At 53.9% G+C, this 26,590-nt stretch overlaps 1 protein-coding gene across 1 annotated transcript in view; it reads right to left on the reverse strand.

Moving 5' to 3' along the window:
* Window positions 1-26,590, reverse strand: part of LOC140406356 (histone deacetylase 4-like) — an 84,440-nt gene that overhangs the window by 14,066 nt on the left and 43,784 nt on the right. Inside the window, 9 exon segments of the mRNA XM_072494454.1 lie at window positions 459-578; window positions 2,253-2,340; window positions 2,658-2,713; window positions 3,680-3,787; window positions 9,519-9,568; window positions 12,899-13,019; window positions 14,386-14,516; window positions 18,990-19,173; window positions 25,307-25,510. Of these exon segments, the coding sequence (XP_072350555.1) occupies window positions 459-578; window positions 2,253-2,340; window positions 2,658-2,713; window positions 3,680-3,787; window positions 9,519-9,568; window positions 12,899-13,019; window positions 14,386-14,516; window positions 18,990-19,173; window positions 25,307-25,510 (1,062 nt within the window).

Below are 26,590 nucleotides of genomic sequence, written 5' to 3' on the forward strand. Positions count from 1 at the left end.
TACAGAGTAAAGCTCCCTCTACACTGTCCCCATCAAACACTCCCAGGACAGGTACAGCACGGGGTTAGATACAGAGTAAAGCTCCCTCTACACTGTCCCCATCAAACACTCCCAGGACAGGTACAGCACGGGGTTAGATACAGAGTAAAGCTCCCTCTACACTGTCCCCATCAAACACTCCCAGGACAGGTACAGCACGGGGTTAGATACAGCGTAAAGCTCCCTCTACACTGTCCCCATCAAACACTCCCAGGACAGGTGCAGCAAGGGGTTAGATACAGAGTAAAGCTCCCTCTACTCTGTCCCCATCAAACACTCCCAGGACAGGTACAGCATGGGGTTCGATACAGAGTAAAGCTCCCTCTACACTGTCCCCATCAAACACTCCCAGGACAGGTACAGCACGGGGTTAGATACAGAGTAAAGCTCCCTCGACACTGTCCCCATCAAACACTCACCTCATCTGCACTGCCGCTTCCGGGAAAGAAGTTCCCGTCGTCGTGGCGATGGAGGGATAGGTAAAGGACGTTGGGATCCGAGTAGAAGACTTGCTGGGTCCCGTTGCCGTGATGAACGTCCTGCGGGAAGAGATTGTCCGTTTCGGTATTGAGGTGGTCGTCAAACCCCGAGCTCCCCCAACCCCGATCCGCGCCGTTCAACTATTTCCCCAACCCAAAGGGAATTAGGATTGAGTACGGCGGGAGTAAACGGGAAGGGGTTTGGGTCCATTGGGATTGTGCACAGTGGGAGTGAACGGGAAGTGGTTTGGGTCCATTGGGATTGTGTACAGTGTGAGTGAACGGGAAGGGGTTTGGGTCCATTGGGATTGTGTACAGTGGATGTGAACGGGAAGGGGTTTGGGTCCATTGGGATTGTGTACAGTGTGAGTGAATGGGAAGGGGTTTCGGTCCATTGGGATTGTGTACAGTGGGAGTGAACGGGAAGGGGTTTGGGTCCATTGGGATTGTGTAGAGTGGGAGTGAACGGGAAGGGGTTTGGGTCCATTGGGATTGTGTACAGTGTGAGTGAACGGGAAGGGGTTTGGGTCCATTGGGATTGTGTACAGTGGATGTGAACGGGAAGGGGTTTGGGTCCATTGGGATTGTGTACAGTGGGAGTGAACAGGAAGGGGTTTGGGTCCATTGGGATTGTGCACAGTGGGAGTGAACGGGAAGGGGTTTGGAGCCATTGGGATTGTGCACAGTGGGAGTGAACGGGAAGGGGTTTGGATCCATTGGGATTGTGCACAGTGGGAGTGAACGGGAAGGGGATTGGGTCCATTGGGATTGTGCACAGTGGGAGTGAACGGGAAGGGGTTTGGATCCATTGGGATTGTGCACAGTGGGAGTGAACGGGAAGGGGATTGGGTCCATTGGGATTGTGCACAGTGGGAGTGAACGGGAAGGGGTTTAGGTCCATTGGGATTGTGCACAGTGGGAGTGAACGGGAAGGGGTTTGGATCCATTGGGATTGTGCACAGTGGGAGTGAACGGGAAGGGGATTGGGTCCATTGGGATTGTGCACAGTGGGAGTGAACGGGAAGGGGTTTAGGTCCATTGGGATTGTGCACAGTGGGAGTGAACAGGAAGGGGTTTGGGTCCATTGGGATTGTGCACAGTGGGAGTGAACGGGAAGGGGTTTGGATCCATTGGGATTGTGCACAGTGGGAGTGAACGGGAAGGGGATTGGGTCCATTGGGATTGTGTGGAGTGGGAGTGAACGGGAAGGGGATTGGGTCCATTGGGATTGTGTGGAGTGGTAGTGAACGGGAAGGGGCTTGGGTCCAATGGGATTGTGCACAGTGGGGGTGAACGGGAAGGGGTTTGGGTCCATTGGGATTGTGTGGAGTGGGAGTGAACGGGAAGGGGATTGGGTCCATTGGGATTGTGCACAGTGGGAGTGAACGGGAAGGGGATTGGGTCCATTGGGATTGTGTAGAGTGGGAGTGAACGGGAAGGGGTTTGGGTCCTTTGGGATTGTGTACTGTGGGAGTGAACGGGAAGGGGTTTGGGTCCTTTGGGATTGTGTGGAGTGGGAGTGAACGGGAAGGGGTTTGGGTCGATTGGGATTGTGCACAGTGGGAGTGAACGGGAAGGGGTTTGGGTCCATTGGGATTGTGTAGAGTGGGAGTGAACGGGAAGGGGTTTGGGTCCATTGGGATTGTGTACAGTGGGAGTGAACGTGAAGGGGTTTGGGTCCATTGGGATTGTGTGGAGTGGGAGTGAATGGGAAGAATCTACCCAATGACTGACCCAGTCGACGATCAGGACCTTCTTGATGTTGGATTTCTCCAATAGTTGCTTCGCTGCGATAGCGACTGAGTTGAAGACACAGAAACCCCTGAAAAGATGGGGACAAATTGAAGAGTTAAGTATTCAGTGGAGATCCAATACTGCGCTCAATACATCGCGGAACACCCATGGTACTGACGCCCACCAATCAGATGGCTCCAGATTTAACGTTCTGCCCTATCTCGTTCCGGACCGTCCCCTCGCCAAACCCCCACCCCCGGACCGCCCGACACGAACCGCAACCAGAGGCACGAGTTTTTCTCTCTCGTGAACCTCTCGTACGAATTAATTCTCTTAAACTACCCACCCCACCGGCCCTCGGACCTGACCCAGGATTCGGAGAACACCGGAGGAGAATTCACTCACATCGCAGTGGAGGGTTCCGCGTGGTGTCCCGGAGGGCGGACAATAGCAAATCCGTTCTGGAAGAGAAGCAAGTGGTTGGAGGGAATTCATTGGGGAGTCCATTCCAGAATCAGATCAGTGACTTACACCCTTTCCCGTTCACTCCCACTGTGCACAATCCCAATGGACCCAAACCCCTTCCTGCTCACTCCCACTGTGCACAATCCCAATGGATCCAAACCCCTTCCCGTTCACTCCCACTGTGCACAATCCCAATGGATCCAAACCCCTTCCCGTTCACTCCCACTGTGCACAATCCCAATGGGCCCAAACCCCTTCCCGTTCACTCCCACTGTGCACAATCCCAATGGACTCAAACCCCTTCCCGTTCACTCCCACTGTGCACAATCCCAATGGACTCAAACCCCTTCCCGTTCACTCCCACTGTACACAATTCCAATGGACCCAAACCCCTTCCCGTTCACTCCCACTCTACACAATTCCAATGGACCCAAACCCCTTCCCGTTCACTCCCACTGTGCACAATCCCAATGGACCCAAACCCCTTCCCGTTCACTCCCACTGTGCACAATCCCAATGGACCCAAACCCCTTCCCGTTCACTCCCACTCTACACAATCCCAATGGACCCAAACCCCTTCCCGTTCACTCCCACTCTACACAATCCCAATGGACCCAAACCCCTTCCCGTTCACTCCCACTCTACACAATCCCAATGGACACAAACCTCTTCCCGTTCACTCCCACTCTGCACAATCCCAATGGACCCTAACCCCTTCCCGTTCACTCCCACTCTACACAATCCCAATGGACCCAAATCCCTTCCCGTTCACTCCCACTCTACACAATCCCAATGGACACAAACCTCTTCCCGTTCACTCCCAGTCTACATAATCCCAATGGACCCAAACCTCTTCCCGTTCACTCCCACTGTGCACAATCCCGATGGACCCAAACCCCTTCCCGTCCACACCCACTCCAAGGGGGGAGAGGGACAGCGTGCCTCAATCCAGGATCCATTACCTTCAGCTGGCGCGAGGCTACCTTGAATGACAACTCCAGCACGCAACCCACTGCCATTCTCGACGCACTGGGCGAGTGCGTTTCGTTCCAGACGGTGTCACTGTCCACCTGGAAGTAGAGACGCGATACTGAATCAGACGGGCGTCTCCGCCCGGGAGCGCCAGACCGGGAGGGCAGCTCTGCCGGAGGCTGAGAACATCACAACAGGTCCCCGACGAGAGCAATCCCGTTTCTGAAGAGTTGGCCGAGTGGAAGGAGCCCGCTGGGAATCCTCGCCCCCTCCCCCCTCGACACTCTCTGTCATTACCATCAGCGGAATCTACCCCACTATCCACATCCCGGGGGTTACCATCGACCAGAAACTGAACTGGACCCGGCCGTATAAATACCGCGGCTCCCAGAGCAGGTCGGAGGCTGGCAATCCTGCGGAAATTAACTGTCAGCATCAATGGGGCCGAGGTGGAGATGGTTCGCAGTTTCAAATTCCGAGGGGTGCACATCTCCAAAAATCTGTCCTGGTCCACCCGCGTCGCCGCTACCACCAAGAAAGCACAACAGCGCCTATACTTCCTCGGGAAACTAAGGAAATTCGGCATGTCCACATCGACTCTGACCAACTTTTACAGATGCACCATAGAAAGCATCCTATCGGGCTGCATCACAGCCTGGTATGGCAACTGCTCGGCCCAGGACCGCAAGAAACTTCAGAGAGTCGTGAACACCGCCCAGTCCATCACACGAACCCGCCTCCCATCCACTGACTCCATCTACACCTCCCGCTGCCTGGGGAAAGCGGGCAGCATAATCAAAGACCCCTCCCGCCCGGCTTACTCACTCTTCCAACTTCTTCCATCGGGCAGGAGGTACAGAAGTCTGAGAACACGCACGGACAGACTCGAAACAGCTTCTTCCCCACTGTCACCAGACTCCTCAATGACCCTCTTATGGACTGACCTCATTAACACTACACCCTGTATGCTTCATCCGATACCGGTGTTGTGTAGTTACATTGTGGACCTTGCGTTGCCCTATTATGTATTTTCTTTTATTCCCTTTTCTTCCCATGGACTTAATGATCTGTTGAGCTGCTCGCGGAAAAATACTTTTCACTGTACCTGGGTACACGTGACAGTAAACAAATCCACTCCTGACCCCCCCCCCCCACCCCCCCGGCCAAATCCCTGTCCGCCGTGTACGGGGGAGACGAGTCAGGATTGTGACGGGACAGCCCTCCGCCCGACTGGCTGAGCGCGGCTCCCGACCGCGCTCGAGAGGCTCGACGCCACCCAGGACGAGAACCCCCCCCGCCCCAGCCCCCGCTCGATCGGCAGGCCCGACCCCCACCTCCGACACCCGCTCTCCCCCCCCCCCCCCCGACGCGCGCACCGCCTACGAGAGTCTCCAAACTCCTCAGACAGCGCCACCCCGGGACCGCCTTCAGATCCCCTCCCCCCCCCCCCCTTATCATGATATTCAGGTAAACATCACAGCACATACATGCTGATGGACAGATCCACGGACCAATCAACGCCCACACACCACCACAGCCAATCACAGGCAAGAGCACACGCAGTACAAAACAGGGAACACGACGCTTCCTGAGGACTCCAGCAGGAGACAGCTCAGGACACAGAGCTCAGAGCCAGCCACTCAGACATCCACCATGTGCTGAGTGCGACCACAAGATAGTATTAGGAATGGGTCCACAGGTTCTAGGGTTCTGATCGAACCTCAGTAACCAGTCTACCACTGTCAATAAATGTTAGCAATAAAACTGAGTTGTAGCATTCGCAACCGCGTTGGTTCGTCTGGGTAACAGAGCACGCAACACATCACCCCCCCCCCCACACACACACACACGCACACACACACACACGCCGCCCCGACTCGCAAACACGTCGACCGTTCCGTCACTGTCGCCGACGTCTAAATTGCAGAACGCCCTCTCTAACAGCGTCGTGGAAGTACCTCCCCCACACGGGGACCGCAGCAGGTTCCAGACGGGGTTCCCCGCCCACCTCGACCACGAGGGGCAATTAGGGAGGGGCGATAAACACTCGGACCAGCCCAGCGACCCCCCCCCCCCAAAAACATCCCGGGAGAGAGCCTCCTTGAAGCGTCGTGTCGGTTCCGACTCGAGTGTCGTGTCCACTTCTGCTCCCTGCGCTCTCTCTCTGGGAAGGGGAGAGGCTGTTCTACAGTGGAGGGGGGGTGAGGAGGGGGGGGGGGTGAGGAGGAGGAGGGAGGGGGGGGTGGGAGACGTTGTGGTCGCAAGATTAGGACCGGTTTAGATGAGGTGGGACTGTGAACGAGCCCTTCCCATTGGCTGAGGGACCTGGTCTCGGGGAAGGGGAGGCTGATTTAAGGGTCGGGGGTGCTGGGGGCAGAGATCTCGGAGGGTTGTAGGGGGCTGGAGGAGGTTACAGAGATGGGGAGGGGTGTAGGGGCTGGAGGAGGATACAGAGATAGGGAGGGGTGTAGGGGGCTGGAGGAGGTTACAGAGATAGGGAGGGGTGTAGGGGGCTGGAGGAGGTTACAGAGAGAGGGAGGTGTGCAGAGGGCTGGATGAGGTTACAGAGATAGGGAGGGGTGTAGGGGGCTGGAGGAGATTACAGAGATAGGGAGGGTGTAGGGGGCTGGAGGAGGTTACAGAGATAGGGAGGGTTGTCGGGGGCTGGAGGAGGTTACAGAGATAGGGACGGGTGTGGGGGCTGGAGGAGGTTACAGAGATAGGGACGGGTTGTCGGGGGCTGGAGGAGGTTACAGAGATAGGGAGGGTTGGAGGGGGGCTGGAGGAAGTTACAGAGATAGGGAGGGGTGTGGGGGCTGGAGGAGGTTACAGAGATAGGGAGGGTTGTAGGGGGGCTGGAGGAAGTTACAGAGATAGGGAGGGGTGTGGGGGCTGGAGGAGGTTACAGAGATGGGGAGGGGTGTGGGGGCTGGAGGAGGTTACAGAGATAGGGAGGGGTGTGGGGGCTGGAGAAGGTTGCAGAGATAGGGGGGTTGTCGGGGGCTGGAGGAGGTTACAGAGATAGGGAGGGGTGTAGGGGACTGGAGGAGGTTACAGAGATAGGGAGGGTTGTCGGGGGCTGGAGGTTACAGAGATAGGGAGGGGTGTAGGGGGCTGGAGGAGGTTACAGAGATAGGGAGGGTGTAGGGGGACTGGAGGAGGTTACAGAGATAGGGAGGGGTGCAGGGGCTGGAGGAGGTTACAGAGATGGGGAGGGATGTAGGGGGCTGAAGGAGGTTACAGAGATAGGGAGGGGTGTGGGGGCTGGAGGAGGTTGCAGAGATAGGGGGGGTTGTCGGGGGCTGGAGGAGGTTACAGAGATAGGGAGTGGTGTGGGGGCTGGAGGAGGTTACAGAGATAGGGAGGGGTGTGGGGGCTGGCGGAGGTTACAGAGATAGGGAGGGGTGTGGGGGCTGGAGGAGGTTACAGAGATAGGGAGGGTGTAGGGGGCTGGAGGAGGTTACAGAGATAGGGAGGGGTGTAGGGGCTGGAGTAGGTTACAGAGCTAGGGAGGGTTGTCGGGGGCTGGAGGAGGTTACAGAGATAGGGAGGGGTGTGGGGGCTGGAGGAGGTTACAGAGATAGGGAGGGTTGTAGGGGATGGAGGAGGTTACAGAGATAGGGAGGGGTGTAGGGGACTGGAGGAGGTTACAGAGATAGGGAGGGTTGTCGGGGGCTGGAGGAGGTTACAGAGATAGGGAGGGTGTAGGGGGACTGGAGGAGGTTACAGAGATAGGGAGGGGTGTAGGGGGCTGGAGGAGGTTACAGAGATAGGGAGGGTGTAGGGGGACTGGAGGAGGTTACAGAGATAGGGAGGGGTGTAGGGGCTGGAGGAGGTTACAGAGATGGGGAGGGATGTAGGGGGCTGGAGGAGGTTACAGAGATAGGGAGGGGTGTGGGGGCTGGAGGAGGTTGCATAGATAGGGAGGGTTGTCGGGGGCTGGAGGAGGTTACAGAGATAGGGAGGGGTGTGGGGGCTGGAGGAGGTTACAGAGATAGGGAGGGGTGTGGGGGCTGGAGGAGGTTACAGAGATAGGGAGGGGTGTGGGGGCTGGAGGAGGTTACAGAGATAGGAAGGGGTGTGGGGGCTGGAGGAGGTTACAGAGATAGGGAGGGGTGTGGGGGCTGGAGGAGGTTACAGAGATAGGGAGGGGTGTGGGGGCTGGAGGAGGTTACAGAGATAGGGAGGGTGTAGGGGGCTGGAGGAGGTTACAGAGATAGGGAGGGGTGTAGGGGCTGGAGTAGGTTACAGAGCTAGGGAGGGTTGTCGGGGGCTGGAGGAGGTTACAGAGATAGGGAGGGGTGTGGGGGCTGGAGGAGGTTACAGAGATAGGGAGGGTTGTAGGGGATGGAGGAGGTTACAGAGATAGGGAGGGGTGTAGGGGACTGGAGGAGGTTACAGAGATAGGGAGGGTTGTCGGGGGCTGGAGGAGGTTACAGAGATAGGGAGGGTGTAGGGGGACTGGAGGAGGTTACAGAGATAGGGAGGGGTGTAGGGGGCTGGAGGAGGTTACAGAGATAGGGAGGGTGTAGGGGGACTGGAGGAGGTTACAGAGATAGGGAGGGGTGTAGGGGCTGGAGGAGGTTACAGAGATGGGGAGGGATGTAGGGGGCTGGAGGAGGTTACAGAGATAGGGAGGGGTGTGGGGGCTGGAGGAGGTTGCATAGATAGGGAGGGTTGTCGGGGGCTGGAGGAGGTTACAGAGATAGGGAGGGGTGTGGGGGCTGGAGGAGGTTACAGAGATAGGGAGGGGTGTGGGGGCTGGAGGAGGTTACAGAGATAGGGAGGGGTGTGGGGGCTGGAGGAGGTTACAGAGATAGGGAGGGTGTAGGGGGCTGGAGGAGGTTACAGAGATAGGGAGGGGTGTAGCGGGCTGGAGGAGGTCACAGAGATAGGGAGGGGTGTAGGGGGCTGGAGGAGGTTACAGAGATAGGGAGGGGCGTAGGGGTCTGGAGGAGGTTACAGAGATAGGGAGGGGTGTAGGGGCTGGAGGAGGTTACAGAGATAGGGAGGGGTGTAGGGGGCTGGAGGAGGTTACAGAGATAGGGAGGGGTGTAGGGGCTGGAGGAGATTACAGAGATAGGGAAGGTTGTAGGGGACTGGAGGAGGTTGCAGAGATGGGGAGGGTTGTAGGGGGGCTGGAGGAGGTTACAGAGATAGGGAGGGGTGTAGGGGGCAGGAGGAGGTTACAGAGATAGGGAGGGGTGTGGGGGCTGGAGGAGGTTACAGAGATAGTGAGGGAGTAGGGGGCTGGAGGATGTTACAGAGATAGGGAGGGGTGTCGGGGGCTGGAGGATGTTACAGTGATAGGGAAGGGTGTAGGGGGCTGGAGGAGGTTACAGAGATAGGGAGGGGTGTAGGGGGCTGGAGGAGGTTACAGAGATAGGGAGGGGTGTAGGGGGCTGGAGGAGGTTACAGAGATAGGGAGGGGTGTAGGGGACTGGAGGAGGTTACAGAGATCGGGAGGGTTGTCGGGGGCTGGAGGAGGTTACAGAGATAGGGAGGGGTGTGGGGGCTGGAGGAGGTTACAGAGATGGGATGTGGGAACAATGGGAATTTTGAATCATGTCGTTTTGCCGGATCGGGGGTCAGGGTGGGTCTGTGAGCACAGGGGGCGGTGGGTGAAGTGGAGTCGGCCCTGGGTAGGATTGGAAGCTAACAGACCTTAAAAGGAGGGCAGGATGTCTGGGTAGTGTTCGAGGGGAATGACATTGATGTGTTTAGCCCCCTCGGGGAGAGAGCAATTGGACGATATGGCGATGGGGAGGAAGAGCCGTATGGAGATGTATGCAGCAAAGCCTCGTTGAAATTCGGCAGAATGATACTCACCCCCAGGCCCCCACAGGGCAGCATCCGGAACGTTCTCTGGGAAAGGGTTCCTGGATAAAGGAAGAGGCGAGAGACAGATGGTGAGATCCAAGACTCCTCAGCAGAACAATTCGCACATTGTCATGTGAGTGTTCCTTTCGGAAAGGTTTTTGTCTTATCAAATGGCTTCAGTGATTCAGAGATACAGAGAGGATAGGATCAGGAGGAGGCCATTCGGCCCATCGGGTCTGCACCGGCTCTTGGAAAGAGCACCCTACCGAAGGTCCACACCTCCACCCTATCCCCATAACTCCAGTCACCCCACCCAACACCAAGGGCAATTTTGGACACTAAGGGCAATTTATCGCGGCCAATCCACCTAACCTGCACATCTTTGGACTGTGGGAGGAAACCGGAGCCCCCGGAGGAAACCCACGCAGACACGGGGAGGACGTGCAGACTCCGCACAGACAGTGACCCAAGCCGGGATTCGAACCCGGGACACTGGAGCTGTGAAGCAATTGTGCTATCCACAATGCTACCGTGCTGCCCTTAAGAACAAATAAATCTACACTATATCATTTAACCATAATCCATGTACCTATCCAATAGCTGCTTGAAGGTCCCTAATGTTTCCGACTCAACTACTTCCACAGGCAGTGCATTCCATGCCCCCACTACTCTCTGGGTAAAGAACCTACCTCTGATATCCCTCCTATATCTTCCACCTTTCACCTTAAATTTATGTCCCCTTGTAATGGTTTGTTCCCCCCGGGGAAATAGTCTCTGAGCGTCCACTCTATCTATCCCCCTCATCATCTTATACACCTCTATTAAGTCGCCTCTCATCCTCCTCCGCTCCAAAGCTCCCTCAACCTTTCCTCGTAAGACCCACCCTCCAATCCAGGCAGCATCCTGGTAACTCTCCTCTGCTCCCTTTCCAATGCTTCCACACCCTTCCTATAGTGAGGTGACCAGAACTGCACACAATACTCCAAATGTGGTCTCACCAGGGTCCGGTACAGTTGCAACATAACCCCGCGGCTCTTAAACTCAAGCCCCCTGTTAATAAACGCTAACACACCATAGGCCCTCTTCACGGCTCTATCCACTCGAGTGGCAACCTTCAGAGATCTGTGGACATGAACCCCCGAGATCTCTCTGTTCCTCCACATTCCTCAGAACCCTGCCGTTGACCCTGTAATCCGCATTCACATTTGTCCGACCAAAATGAATCACCTCGCACTTATCAGGGTTAAACTCCATCTGCCACTTCTCGGCCCAGCTCTGCGTCCGATCAATGTCTCTTTGCAGCCTACAACGGCCCTCCCCCTCATCCACTGCTCCACCAATCTTGGTGTCATCAGCAAATTTACTGACCCACCCTTCAGCCCCCTCCTCCAAGTCATTGATAAAAATCACAAATAGCGGAGGACCCAGCACTGGTCCCCGCGGTACACCCCTGGTAACTGGTCTCCAGGATGAAAATTGTGGGGAGAAATGTCTCCTCATCACATAGAACACAGAACGTAGAACATTACAGCGCAGTACAGGCCCTTCGGCCCCTCGATGTTGCGCCGACCTGTGAAAACACTCTGAAGCCCATCTACACTATTCCCTTATCGTCCATATGTCTTTCCAATGACCATTCGAATGCCCTTAGTGTTGGCGACTCCACTACTGTTGCAGGCAGGGCATTCCACGCCCTTACTACTCTCGGAGTAAAGAACCTACCTCTGACATCTGTCCTATATCTATCTCCCCTCAATTTAAAGCTACGTCCCCTCGTGCTAGACATCACCATCCGAGGAAAAAGGCTCTCACTGTCCACCCCATCCAATCCTCTGATCATCTTGTCTGCCTCAATTAAGTCACCTCTTAACCTTCTTCTCTCTAATGAAAACAGCCTCCAGCCTTTCCTCACAAGATCTTCCCTCCATACCAGGCAACATTCTGGTAAATCTCCTCTGCACCCTTTCCAATGCTTCCACATCCTATAATGCGGCGACCAGAATTGCACGCAATACTCCAAATGCGGCCGCACCAGAGTTTTGTACAGCTGCAACATGACCTCATGGCTCCGAAACGCAATCCCTCCACCAATAAAAGCTAACACACCGTACGCCTCCTTAACAACCCTCTCAACATGGGTGGCAACTTTCAGGGATCTATGTACATGGACCCCGAGATCTCTCTGCTCATCCACACTGCCAAGAATCTTCCCCTTAGCCCAGTACTGTGTCTGGGATACAGATCCTTGGAAAATAGGCGACAGTTTTCGACAGAGGATCTGGATCGGCACAGGCTTGGGGGGCCTGATCCTGTGCTGTAATTCTTCCTTGTTCTTTGAAACCCAAAACCCCTATCGTAGGATTTACAGTACGAAGTCTTACAACACCAGGTTAAAGTCCAGCATGTTTGTTTCGATGTCACTAGCTTTCGGAGCGCTGCTCCTTCCTCAGGTGAATGAAGAGGTCTGTTCCAGAAACGTATATATAGACAGATTCAAAGATGCCAGACAATGCTTGGAATGCGAGCATTAGCAGGTGATTACAGATCCAGAGATGGGGTAACCCCAGGTTAAAGAGGTGTGAATCGTACCAAGCCAGGACAGTTGGTAGGATTTCGCAGGCCAGATGGTGGGGGATGAATGTAATGCGACATGAATCCCGGGTCCCGGTTGAGGCCGCACTCGTGTGTGCGGAACTTGGCGATTAGTTTCTGCTCGGCGATTCTGCGTTGCCGCGCGTCCTGAAGGCCGCCTTGGGGAACGCTTACCCCGGAGATCAGAGGCTGAATGCCCTTGACGGCTGAAGTGTTCCCCGACTGGGAGGGAACATTCCTGCCGGGCGATTGTCGCGTGACGTCCGTTCATTCGTTGTCGCAGCGTCTGCATGGTCTCGCCAATGTACCACGCTTCGGGACATCCTTTCCTGCAGCGTATGAGGTAGACAACGTTGGCCGAGTCGCACGGGTATGTACCGCGTACCTGGTGGCCTGCGAAATCCTACCGACTGTCCTGGCTTGACACAATTCACACCTCTTTAAACCTGGGGTTACCCCCATCTCTGGATCTGTAAAGATTTAATCACCTGCTAATGCTCATGCCCCCTGGATTGGGGCTGGTCTATTTCCTGAAATTTAACTTGCCAAAGCAGGTGGCCACGTCTGTTTAAAACGATGAAAATAGAGGAGGACGGCGGGGGGGGGGAAACTTTCTCCTCGAGTCCGCAGCAGTCAAACGGAAAGCCCACGAAATGGCGTCACACGCGATAAGCCACACACAAAACCCTCTCCGAAAGGGACACTCGCATGACAACCTTAAATCGGGGATATCCCACAGCTGGAACGCCCCCCCCACCCCGCCTGCGGAACCCCGAGCCGGTCGGGGCCGTGCCCACCTAACAGTTTGCGACTGTCCAGTCGGAGGCGATTCAGCGGGCCGGTCCCGTACAGGAGGACATGGTGCTCGGTGTGAACGGATTGCAGCTCCTCCAATGTGGCCTTTCTTCCTCGAATAGACTTCAGCAGGGAGAGAGAAAGTGGGAGGGAGAGGGAGAGGGAGGGAGAGAGGGAGAGAAAGAGGGAGAGAAAGATTTAGATTGATGCCAACAGGGTGAGCTCTACAGCCTTCAAACTCAATCAAAGCAAACTTAAACTCCCCCCACTCAGTATCAAACTCCCCCCACTCAGTATCAAACTCCCCCCACTCAGTATCAAACTCCCTCCCACTCAGTATCAAACTCCCTCCCACTCAGTATCAAACTCCCCCCACTCAGTATCAAACTCCCCCCCCCCACTCAGTATCAAACTCCCCCCCACTCAGTATCAAACTCCCCCCCACTCAGTATCAAACTCCCCCCCACTCAGTATCAAACTCCCTCCCACTCAGGATCAAACTCCCACCCCACTCAGTATCAAACTCCCTCCCACTCAGTATCAACTCTCCCTACTCAGTATCAAACTCCACCTACTCAGTATCAAACTCCCCCCCCCCCACTCAGTATCAAACTCCCCCCACTCAGTATCAAACTCCCCCCCCCCACTCAGTATCAAACTCCCCCCCCCCACTCAGTATCAACCCCCCCCCACTCAGCATCAAACTCCCTCCCACTCAGTATCAAACTCCTCCCACTCAGTATCAAACTCCTCCCACTCAGTATCAAACTCCCCACCCCACTCAGTATCAAACTCCCCCCCCCCCCACTCAGTATCAAACTCCCCCCCCCCACTCAGTATCAAACTCCCCCCCCCCACTCAGTATCAAACTCCCCCCCCACTCAGTATCAAACTCCCTCCCACTCAGTATCAAACTCCCTCCCACTCAGTATCAAACTCCCTCCCACTCAGTATCAAACTCCCTCCCACTCAGTATCAAACTCCCCCCACTCAGTATCAAACTCCCCCCACTCAGTATCAAACTCCCCCCACTCAGTATCAAACTCCCCCCACTCAGTATCAAACTCCCTCCCACTCAGTATCAAACTCCCTCCCACTCAGTATCAAACTCCCTCCCACTCAGTATCAAACTCCCTCCCACTCAGTATCAAACTCCCCCCACTCAGTATCAAACTCCCCCCACTCAGTATCAAACTCCCCCCACTTAGTATCAAACTCCCCCCACTCAGTATCAAACTCCCTCCCACTCAGTATCAAACTCCCCGCCCCACTCAGTATCAAACTCTCCGCCCCACTCAGTATCAAACTCCCCCCCCCCCCACTCAGTATCAAACTCTCCCCCCCCCCCCCACTCAGTATCAAACTCCCTCCCACTCCGCATCCAACTTCCCCAACCTAACACCACCCAGCCCAACCTCGCCTACTCCCTCCCCCCAGCCTGGCCCAGTCTCCTCCCCCCAACGCCCCCCACCCCAGGCCTCCCTCGTACCTCGCACTGACTCCGCAATCCTGTTTCGTGCAGTCTCGACCAGATGCTCTGTATTCGCCCAGCGTGTTCGGGGTGGTCGCTATTTCCACATGTGCACTGGTGTTTCAGCATCAAGCTGTCGTACACAATCCCTACAAATGGCAGGAACAGATAATACTGACAGTTCACTCTAACCACCCCCCGCGAGCAGCTCGACAGATCATTAAGTACATGAAAAAAGAAAAAAAAAAAACATAATAGGGCAACACAAGATACGCAATGTAAAAACACCACATGATAAAATATTAAAACATGCCTCTGTGCAGAGAGACCTGGGTGTGCTAGTGCATGAGTCGCAAAAAGTTTGTTTGCAGATGCAGCAGGTGATTAAGAAGGCGAATGGAGTTTTGTCCTTCATCGCTAGAGGGATGGAGTTCAAGACTAGGGAGGTTATGCTGCAATGGTATAAGGTGTTAGTGAGGCCACACCTGGAGTATTGCGTTCCGTTTTGGTCCCCTTACCCGAGAAAGGACGTACTGGCACTGGAGGGTGTGCAGAGGAGATTCACTCGGTTAATCCTGGAGCTGAAGGGGTTGGATTACGAGGAGAGGTTGAGTAGATTGGGACTGTACTCATTGGAATTTAGAAGGATACAGGGGGGATCTTATAGAAACATTATGAAGGGAATAGATAGGATAGATGCGGGCAGGTTGTTTCCACTGGCGGGTGAAAGCAGAACTCGGGGGCATAGCCTCAAAATAAGGGGAAGTAGATTTAGGACTGAGTTTCGGAGGAACTCCTTCACCCAAAGGGTTGTGAATCTATAGAATTCCTTGCCCAGTGACGCAGTAGAGGCTCCTTCATTCAATGTTTTTAAGATAAAGATAGATAGTTTTTTGAAGAATAAAGGGATTAAGGGTTATGGTGTTCGGGCCGGAAAGTGGAGCTGAGTCCACAAAAGATCAGCCACGATCTCATTGAATGGTGGAGCAGGCTCGAGGGGCCAGATGGCCTACTCCTGCTCCTAGTTCTTATGTTATTAGAACACCGGCATCGGGTGAAGCATACAGGGTGTAGTGTTAATGAGGTCAGTCCATAAGAGGGTCATTTAGGAGTCTGGTAACAGTGGGGAAGAAGCTGTTTTTGAGTCTGTTCCTGCGTGTTCTCAGACTTCTGTACCTCCTGCCCGATGGAAGAAGATGGAAGAGTGAGTAAGCCGGGCGGGAGGGGGGTCTTTGATTATGCTGCCCGCTTTCCCCAGGCAGCGGGAGGTGTAGATGGAGTCAATGGATGGGAGGCGGGTTCGTGTGATGGACTGGGCGGTGTTCACGACTCTCTGAAGTCTCTTGCGGTCCTGGGCCGAGCAGTTGCCATACCAGGCTGTGATGCAGCCCGATAGGATGCTTTCTGTGGGGCATCTGTAAAAGTTGGTAAGAGTCAATGTGGACATGCCGAATTCCCTTAGTTTCCTGAGAAAGTATAGGCGTTGTTGTGCTTTCTTGGTGGTAGCGTCGACGCAATCATGGCTGATATTTTCTCATCCCCATTCTCCTGCCTTCTCCCCATAACCCCTGATCCCCTTATTAATCAGGAACCGATCTATCTCTGTCTTAAAGACACTCAGTGAATTGGCCCCCACAGCCTTCTGCGGCAAAGAGTTCCCCAGAGTTCAGTACCGCAGGGATCAGTTCTGGGTCCTCTGCTGTTTGTGATTTTCATTAAAGACTTGGATGAGGGAGTTGAAGGGTGGGTCAGTAAATTTGCCGACGATACAAAGATTGGTGGAGTTGTGGATAGTGAGGAGGGCTGTTGTCGGCTGCAAAGAGACATAGATAGGATGCAGAGCTGGGCTGAGAAGTGGCAGATGGAGTTTGACCCTGAAAAGTGTGAGCTTGTCCATTTTGGAAGGACAAATATGAATGCGGAATACAGGGTGAACGGTAGAGTTCTTGGCAATGTGGAGGAGCAGAGAGATCTTGGGGTCTATGTTCATACATCTTTGAAAGTTGCCACTCAAGTGGATAGAGCTGTGAAGAAGGCCTATGGTGTGCTCGCGTTCATTAGCAGAGGGATTGAATTTAAGAGCCGTGAGGTGATGATGCAGCTGTACAAAACTTTGGTAAGGCCACATTTCGAGTGCTGTGTACAGTTCTGGTCGCCTCATTTTAGGAAGGATGTGGAAGCTCTGGAAAAGGTGCAAAGAAGATTTACCAGGATGATGCCTGGAATGGAGAGTAGGTCTTACGAGGAAAGGTTGAGGGTGCTAGGCCTTTTCTCATTAGAACGGAGAAGGATGAGGGGCGACTTGATAGAGGTTTATAAGATGATCAGGGGAATAGATAGAGTAGACAGTCAGAGACTTTTTCCCCGGGTGGAACAAACCATTACAAGGGGACATAAATTTAAGGTGAAAGGTGGAAGATATAGGAGGGATATCAGAGGTAGGTTCTTTACCCAGAGAGTAGTGGGGGCATGGAATGCACTGCCTGTGGAAGTAGTTGAGTCGGAAACATTAGGGACCTTCAAGCAGCTATTGGATAGGTACATGGATTACGGTAAAATGATGGGGTGCAGATTTATTTGTTCTTAATCTGGGACAAACGTTCGGCACAACATCGTGGACCGAGGGGCCTGTTCTGTGCTGTATTTTTCTATGTTCTATGTTGTTTCACCACCCTCTGGCTGAAGAAATTCCTCCCCGTCTCTGTTTTGAAGCCTTCAGTCCGAGATGGTGTCCTCTGCTTCTCGTTTCCCCTCCAAGTGGAAACGTCCACGTCCGCTCTATCCCGGGCCTCCTGTAAGTTTCAATAAGATCCCCCCCCCCCCCCCCCGCCTCGTCCTTCTAAACTCCCAACGAGTACGGACCCAGAGTCCTCGACCGCTTCCTCGTACGGCGACCTCTTCGTTCCGGGGGATCGTCCTCGCGAACCGCCCTCTGGACCCCTTTCCCAGGCCCCAGCCCGTCCTTCCTTAGACACGGGGGGCCCAGAAACCGCTCACCATGCTCCGAACGGGGTCTGAGCGGAGCCCCAGGAGGACGTCCCTGGTCCTGTATCCCGGCCCTCTCGACGCGAACGCTGATGTCGCAATCTCCGCCCCGACTGCCGACTGAGCCCGCTCGTTAACGTTACTTCCCCTTACTGCTGTGATCCTACACCGGAGGAAGGGGCAGCGCTCCGAAAGCTAGTGTTTAAAACAAACCTCTTGGACTTCCCGTACCAGCCTCCCCGAACAGGCGCTGGAATGTGGCGACTAGGGGGCTTTTCACAGTAACTTCATTTGAAGCCTACTTGTGACAATAAGCGATCTTATTTATTTACTGACTGTTGGGAGATGTCTTACCGTTGATGCAGACAGGGGTATGTACAGTACTTTGCTCCCTGCTGTCGGAAGAACACAGGGAGGGAATATGAAATGAGGGGGGAAATTCTTCATGGGGTTTCAGGAGCAGAGCAAACCGGGTGGACGTGAGCGCAGATCATTGAAGGTGGACGTGTAGATGGAGAGAGCACTGATTACAGAACTGGCTAGGTCATAGAAGGCAGAGAGTAGCAATGGAAGGATGCTTTTCTAATTGGGGGGCTGTGACTAGTGGTGTTCCACAGGGATCAGTGCTGGGACCTTTGCTCTTTGTAGTATATATAAATGATTTGGAGGAAAATGTAACTGGTCTGATTAGTAAGTTTGCGGACGACACAAAGATTGGTGGAATTGCGGATAGCGATGAGGACTGTCGGAGGATACAGCAGGATTTAGATTGTTTGGAGACTTGGGCGGAGAGGTGGCAGATGGAGTTTAATCCGGACAAATGTGAGGTAATGCATTTTGGAAGGTCTAATGCAGGTAGGGAATATACAGCGAATGGTAGAACCCTCAAGGGTATCGACAGTCAGAGAGATCTAGGTGTACAGATCCACAGGTCACTGAAAGGGGCGACACAGGTGGAGAAGGTAGTCAAGAAGGCAGATGGCATGCTTGCCTTCATTGGCAGGGGCATTGAGTATAAGAATTGGCAAGTCATGTCGCAGCTGTATAGAACCTTAGTTCGGTCACACTTGGAGTGTCGTGTTCAATTCTGGTCGCCACACTACCAGAAGGATGTGGAGACTTTAGAGAGGGTGCAAAAGAGATTTACCAGGATGTTGCCTGGTATGGAGGGCATTAGCTATGGGGAGCGGTTGAATAAACTCGGTTTGTTCTCACTGGAACGAAGGAGGTTGAGGGGAGACCTGATAGAGGTCTACAACATTGTGAGGGGCATAGACAGAGTGGATAGTCAGAGGCTTTTCCCCGGGGTAGAGGGGTCAATTACTAGGGGGCATAGGTTTAAGGTGAGAGGGGCAAGGTTTAGAGGAGATGTACGAGGTAAGTGTTTTACGCAGAGGGTAGTGGGTGCCTGGAACTCGCTACCGGAGGAGGGGGTGGAAGCAGGGACGATAGTGACATTTAAGGGGCATCTTGACAAATACATGAATAGGATGGGAATAGAAGGATACGGACCCAGGAAGTGTAGAAGATTGTAGTTTAGTCGGGCAGCGTGGTCGGCACGGGCTTGGAGGGCCGAAGGGCCTGTTCCTGTGCTGTACATTCACCCTACCAGCCCCCCCGGCCACAGTATCACTTACCGGTGGTGAAGGATGTCTTACCGGCCTCCTCGGGAACAGGGGTCGGCAGGGAGGCCGAGGCGGGGGACGAACGGGCCCGGGACAGGGGCCGGTGACACGTGCCCAGGGACGGGTCCACCAGCGTCTCCATGTGCGGGAGCTGCTGGAGCTGACGCATCCAGTTCTGGTCGACCAGCACCGTCTGCTGGAGAAACAGAGATTGTAGAGGGAGCTTTACTCTATATCTAACCCCGTGCTGTACCTGTCCTGGGAGTGTTTGATGGGGACAGTGTAGAGGGAGCTTTACTCTGTATCTAACCCCGTGCTGTACCTGTCCTGGGAGTGTTTGATGGGGACAGTGTAGAGGGAGCTTTACTCTGTATCTAACCCCGTGCTGTACCTGTCCTGGGAGTGTTTGATGGGGACAGTGTAGAGGGAGCTTTACTCTGTATCTCACCCCGTGCTGTACCTGTCCTGGGAGTGTTTGATGGGGACAGTGTAGAGGGAGCTTTACTCTGTATCTAACCCCGTGCTGTACCTGTCCTGGGAGTGTTTGATGGGGACAGTGTAGAGGGAGCTTTACTCTGTATCTAACCCCGTGCTGTATCTGTCCTGGGAGTGTTTGATGGGGGACAGTGTAGAGGGAGCTTTACTCTGTATCTAGCCCCGTGCTGTATCTGTCCTGGGAGTGTTTGATGGGGAGTTTTACTCTGTATCTAACCCCGTGCTGTATCTGTCCTGGGAGTGTTTGATGGGGACAGTGTAGAGGGAGCTTTACTCTGTATCTAACCCCGTGCTGTATCTGTCCTGGGAGTGTTTGATGGGGGACAGTGTAGAGGGAGCTTTACTCTGTATCTAACCCCGTGCTGTATCTGTCCTGGGAGTGTTTGATGGGGACAGTGTAGAGGGAGCTTTAGTCTGTATCTAACCCCGTGCTGTATCTGTCCTGGGAGTGTTTGATGGGGACAGTGTAGAGGGAGCTTTACTCTGTATCTATCCCAGTGCTGTACCTGTCCTGGGAGTGTTTGATGGGGACAGTGTAGAGGGAGCTTTACTCTGTATCTAACCCCGTGCTGTACCTGTCCTGGGAGTGTTTGATGGGGGCAGTGTGGAGGGAGCTTTACTCTGTATCTAACCCCGTGATGTACCTGTCCTGGGAGTGTTTGATGGGGACAGTGTAGAGGGAGCTTTACTCTGTATCTAACCCCGTGCTGTACCTGTCCTGGGAGTGTTTGATGGGGACAGTGTAGAGGGAGCTTTACTCTGTATCTAACCCCGTGCTGTACCTGTCCTGGGAGTGTTTGATGGGGACAGTGTAGAGGGAGCTTTACTCTGTATCTAACCCCATACTGTACCTGTCCTGGGACTGTTTGATGGGGACAGTGTAGAGGGAGCTTTACTCTGTATCTAACCCCGTGTTGTACCTGTCCTGGGAGTGTTTGATGGGGACAGTGTAGAGGGAGCTTTACTCTGTATCTAACCCCGTGCTGTACCTGTCCTGGGAGTGTTTGATGGGGACAGTGTAGAGGGAGCTTTACTCTGTATCTAACCCCGTGCTGTACCTGTCCTGGGAGTGTTTGATGGGGGCAGTGTAGTGGGAGCTTTACTCTGTATCTAACCCCGTGCTGTACCTGTCCTGGGAGTGTTTGATGGGGACAGTGTAGAGGGAGCTTTACTCTGTATCTAACACCGTGCTGTACCTGTCCTGGGAGTGTTTGATGGGGACAGTGTAGAGGGAGCTTTACTCTGTATCTAACCCCGTGCTGTACCTGTCCTGGGAGTGTTTGATGGGGCAGTGTAGAGGGAGCTTTACTCTGTATCTAACCCCATGCTGTACCTGTCCTGGGAGTGTTTGATGGGGACAGTGTAGAGGGAGCTTTACTCTGTATCTAACACCGTGCTGTACCAGTCCTGGGAGTGTTTGATGGGGACAGTGTAGAGGGAGCTTTACTCTGTATCTGACCCCGTGCTGTACCTGTCCTGGGAGTGTTTGATGGGGACAGTGTAGAGGGAGCTTTACTCTGTATCTAACACCGTGCTGTATCTGTCCTGGGAGTGTTTGATGGGGACAGTGTAGAGGGAGCTTTACTCTGTATCTAACCCCGTGCTGTACCTGTCCTGGGAGTGTTTGATGGGGACAGTGTAGAGGGAACTTTACTCTCTATCTAACCCCGTGCTGCACCTGTCCTGGGAGTGTTTGATGGGAACAGTGTAGAGGGAGCTTTACTCTGTATCTAACCCCGTGCTGTACCTGTCCTGGGAGTGTTTGATGGGGACAGTGCAGAGGGAGCTTTACTCTGTATCTAACCCCGTGCTGTACCTGTCCTGGGAGTGTTTGATGGGGACAGTGCAGAGGGAGCTTTACTCTGTATCTAACCCCGTGCTGTACCTGTCCTGGGAGTGTTTGATGGGGACAGTGTAGAGGGAGCTTTACTCTGTATCTAACCCCGTGCTGTACCTGTCCAGGGAGTGTTTGATGGGGACAGTGCAGAGGGAGCTTTACTCTGTATCGAACCCCGTTCTGTACCTGTCCTGGGAGTGTTTGATGGGGACAGTGCAGAGGGAGCTTTACTCTGTATCTAACCCCGTGCTGTACCTGTCCTGGGAGTGTTTGATGGGGACAGTGCAGAGGGAGCTTTACTCTGTATCTAACCCCGTGCTGTACCTGTCCTGGGAGTGTTTGATGGGGACAGTGTAGAGGGAGCTTTACTCTGTATCTAACACCGTGCTGTACCTGTCCTGGGAGTGTTTGATGGGGACAGTGTAGAGGGAGCTTTACTCTGTATCTAACCCCGTGCTGTACCTGTCCTGGGAGTGTTTGATGGGGCAGTGTAGAGGGAGCTTTACTCTGTATCTAACCCCATGCTGTACCTGTCCTGGGAGTGTTTGATGGGGACAGTGTAGAGGGAGCTTTACTCTGTATCTAACACCGTGCTGTACCAGTCCTGGGAGTGTTTGATGGGGACAGTGTAGAGGGAGCTTTACTCTGTATCTGACCCCGTGCTGTACCTGTCCTGGGAGTGTTTGATGGGGACAGTGTAGAGGGAGCTTTACTCTCTATCTAACCCCGTGCTGTACCTGTCCTGGGAGTGTTTGATGGGGACAGTGTAGAGGGAGCTTTACTCTGTATCTAACCCTGTGCTGTACCTGTCCTGGGAGTTTTTGATGGGGACAGTGTAGAGGGAGCTTTACTCTGTATCTAACCCCGTGTTGTACCTGTCCTGGGAGTGTTTGATGGGGACAGTGTAGAGGGAGCTTTACTCTGTATCTAACCCCGTGTTGTACCTGTCCTGGGAGTGTTTGATGGGGACAGTGTAGAGGGAGCTTTGCTCTGTATCTAACCCCGTACTGTACCTGTCCTGGGAGTGTTTGATGGGGACAGTGTAGAGGGAGCTTTACTCTGTATCTAACCCCGTACTCTACCTGTCCTGGGAGTGTTTGATGGGGACAGTGTAGTGGGAGCTTTACTCTGTATCTAACCCCGTGCTCTCCCTGTCCTGGGAATGTTTGATGGGGACAGTGTAGAGGGAGCTTTACTCTGTATCTAACCCCGTGCTGTTCCTGTCCTGGGAGTGTTTGATGGGGACAGTGTAGAGGGAGCTTTACTCTGTATCTAACCCCGTGCTGTATCTGTCCTGGGAGTGTTTGATGGGGACAGTGTAGAGGGAGCTTTACTCTGTATCTAACCCCGTGCTGTACCTGTCCTGGGAGTGTTTGATGGGGACAGTGTAGAGGGAGCTTTACTCTGTATCTAACCCCGTGCTGTACCTGTCCTGGGAGTGTTTGATGGGGACAGTGTCGAGGGAGCTTTACTCTGTATCTAACCCCATACTGTACCTGTCCTGGGAGTGTTTGGTGGGGACAGTGTAGAGGGAGCTTTACTCTGTATCGAACCCCGTGCTGTACCTGTCTGGGAGTGTTTGATGGGGACAGTGTAGAGGGAGCTTTACTCTGTATCTAACCCCGTGCTGTACCTGTCCTGGGAGTGTTTGACGGGGACAGTGTAGAGGGAGCTTTACTCTGTATCTGACCCCGTGCTGTACCTGTCCTGGGAGTGTTTGATGGCGACAGTGTAGAGGGGGCTTTACTCTGTATCCAACCTCGTGCTGTACCTGTCCTGGGAGTGTTTGATGGGGACAGTGTAGAGGGAACTATACTCTGCATCTAACCCCGTGCTGTACCTGTCCTGGGAGTGTTTGATGGGGACAGTGTAGCGGGAGCTTTACTCCGGATCTAACCCTGTGCTGCACCTGTCCTGGGAATGTTTGATGGGGACAGTGTAGAGGGAGCTTTACTCTCTATCTAACCCCGTGCTGTACCTGTCCTGGGAGTGTTTGATGGGGACAGTGTAGAGGGAGCTTTACTCTGTATCTAACCCTGTGCTGTACCTGTCCTGGGAGTTTTTGATGGGGACAGTGTAGAGGGAGCTTTACTCTGTATCTAACCCCGTGTTGTACCTGTCCTGGGAGTGTTTGATGGGGACAGTGTAGAGGGAGCTTTACTCTGTATCTAACCCCGTGTTGTACCTGTCCTGGGAGTGTTTGATGGGGACAGTGTAGAGGGAGCTTTGCTCTGTATCTAACCCCGTACTGTACCTGTCCTGGGAGTGTTTGATGGGGACAGTGTAGAGGGAGCTTTACTCTGTATCTAACCCCGTACTCTACCTGTCCTGGGAGTGTTTGATGGGGACAGTGTAGTGGGAGCTTTACTCTGTATCTAACCCCGTGCTCTCCCTGTCCTGGGAATGTTTGATGGGGACAGTGTAGAGGGAGCTTTACTCTGTATCTAACCCCGTGCTGTTCCTGTCCTGGGAGTGTTTGATGGGGACAGTGTAGAGGGAGCTTTACTCTGTATCTAACCCCGTGCTGTATCTGTCCTGGGAGTGTTTGATGGGGACAGTGTAGAGGGAGCTTTACTCTGTATCTAACCCCGTGCTGTACCTGTCCTGGGAGTGTTTGATGGGGACAGTGTAGAGGGAGCTTTACTCTGTATCTAACCCCGTGCTGTACCTGTCCTGGGAGTGTTTGATGGGGACAGTGTCGAGGGAGCTTTACTCTGTATCTAACCCCATACTGTACCTGTCCTGGGAGTGTTTGGTGGGGACAGTGTAGAGGGAGCTTTACTCTGTATCGAACCCCGTGCTGTACCTGTCTGGGAGTGTTTGATGGGGACAGTGTAGAGGGAGCTTTACTCTGTATCTAACCCCGTGCTGTACCTGTCCTGGGAGTGTTTGACGGGGACAGTGTAGAGGGAGCTTTACTCTGTATCTGACCCCGTGCTGTACCTGTCCTGGGAGTGTTTGATGGGGACAGTGTAGAGGGAGCTTTACTCTGTATCCAACCTCGTGCTGTACCTGTCCTGGGAGTGTTTGATGGGGACAGTGTAGAGGGAACTTTACTCTGCATCTAACCCCGTGCTGTACCTGTCCTGGGAGTGTTTGATGGGGACAGTGTAGCGGGAGCTTTACTCTGTATCTAACCCTGTGCTGCACCTGTCCTGGGAATGTTTGATGGGGACAGTGTAGAGGGAGCTTTACTCTCTATCTAACCCCGTGCTGTACCTGTCCTGGGAGTGTTTGATGGGGACAGTGTAGAGGGAGCTTTACTCTGTATCTAACCCTGTGCTGTACCTGTCCTGGGAGTGTTTGATGGGGACAGTGTAGAGGGAGCTTTACTCTGTATCTAACCCCGTGTTGTACCTGTCCTGGGAGTGTTTGATGGGGACAGTGTAGAGGGAGCTTTACTCTGTATCTAACCCCGTGTTGTACCTGTCCTGGGAGTGTTTGATGGGGACAGTGTAGAGGTAGCTTTACTCTGTGTCTAACCCCGTACTGTACCTGTCCTGGGAGTGTTTGATGGGGACAGTGTAGAGGGAGCTTTACTCTGTATCTATCCCCGTACTGTACCTGTCCTGGGAGTGTTTGATGGGGACAGTGTAGTGGGAGCTTTACTCTGTATCTAACCCCGTGCTGTACCTGTCCTGGGAGTGTTTGATGGGGACAGTGTCGAGAGAGCTTTACTCTGTATCTAACCCCATACTGTACCTGTCCTGGGAGTGTTTGGTGGGGACAGTGTAGAGGGAGCTTTACTCTGTATCGAACCCCGTGCTGTACCTGTCCTGGGAGTGTTTGATGGGGACAGTGTAGAGGGAGCTTTATTCTGTATCTAACCCCGTGCTGTACCTGTCCTGGGAGTGTTTGATGGGGACAGTGTAGAGGGAGCTTTACTCTGTATCTAACCCCGTGCTGAGGGTTTCGAGTGAGTACCCTCCGCAGGTCCCTGGCTGGTGTGAATGTTGAGGACTGACACATACGCCCCCACCCATCTCCCAGCCCGCACCTGTTGTAGTTCCGCCTCCGTCTCCTCCCAGGAGCCGCGCCTGTGCGGCTCCTCGTCGCTCTTGCCGTCGCTCTTCCACCGCTGTTCCTTGCTCGCCCTCAAGAGGGTCCGCTCCGCGACCCCTCCTCCTCCCGCTTGCCCCCACCTCTCCGCCTCGGCCTCCTCCTCCTCCTCCTCGCGGGCCATCCTGCGTTTCAGCATCAGCTGTGCGGGGTGGCGCGACGGTGGGCGATGGAGTATTCGGGAGTGCGTGGCCCGGGCGGGTGGGGCGTGGGAGGGGGCGTAAGAAGAGGCATCGTGAATCATGGGATCGTCACTGCCAAACCCCCGCCGCGCACGCACTGTCTGACCGCGCGCCAGCTTCTCCGATATCTCGACACCGCCCCCTGAATTATCGGGTACCCCGAGACTCAACCTCAATTATCCTGTACCCCGAGACTCAACCTCAATTATCCTGTACCCCGAGACTCAACCTCAATTATCCTGTACCCCGAGACTCAACCTCAATTATCCTGTACCCCGAGACTCAACCTCAATTATCCTGTACCCCGAGACACAACCCAAATTAACCTGTACCCCGAGACACAACCTCAATTAACCTGTACCCCAAGACTCAACCGCAATTAACCTGTACCCCGAGACACAACCTCAATTATCCTTTACCCCGAGACACAACCTCAATTATCCTGTACCCCGAGACTCAACCTCAATTAACCTGTACCCCGAGACTCAACCTCAATTATCCTCTACCCCGAGACTCAACCTCAATTAACCTGTACCCCGAGACTCAACCGCAATTATCCTGTACCCTGAGACTCAACCTCAATTAACCTGTACCCCCAGACTCAACCTCAATTATCCTGTAGCCCGAGACTCACCCTCAATTAACCTGTACCCCGAGACTCAACCTAAATTAACCTGTACCCCGAGGCTCAACCTCAATTATCCTGTACCCCGAGACACAACCTCAATTATCGGGTAGCCCGAGACTCAACCTCAATTATCCTGTACCCCGAGACTCAACCTCAATTAACCTGTACCCCGAGACTCAACCGCAATTATCCTGTACCCCGAGACTCAACCTCACTTAACCTGTACCTCGAGACTCAACCTCAATTAATCTGTACCCCGAGACTCAACCTCAATTACTCTGTACCCCGAGACTCAACCTCAATTATCCTGTACCCCGAGACTCAACCTCACTTAACCTGTACCCGAGACTCAACGTCAATTAAACTGTACCCCGAGACACAACCTCAATTATTCTGTACCCCAAGACTCAAC

This window comes from Scyliorhinus torazame, unplaced genomic scaffold, assembly GCF_047496885.1.
Source record: "Scyliorhinus torazame isolate Kashiwa2021f unplaced genomic scaffold, sScyTor2.1 scaffold_492, whole genome shotgun sequence".
NCBI lineage: Eukaryota > Metazoa > Chordata > Chondrichthyes > Carcharhiniformes > Scyliorhinidae > Scyliorhinus > Scyliorhinus torazame.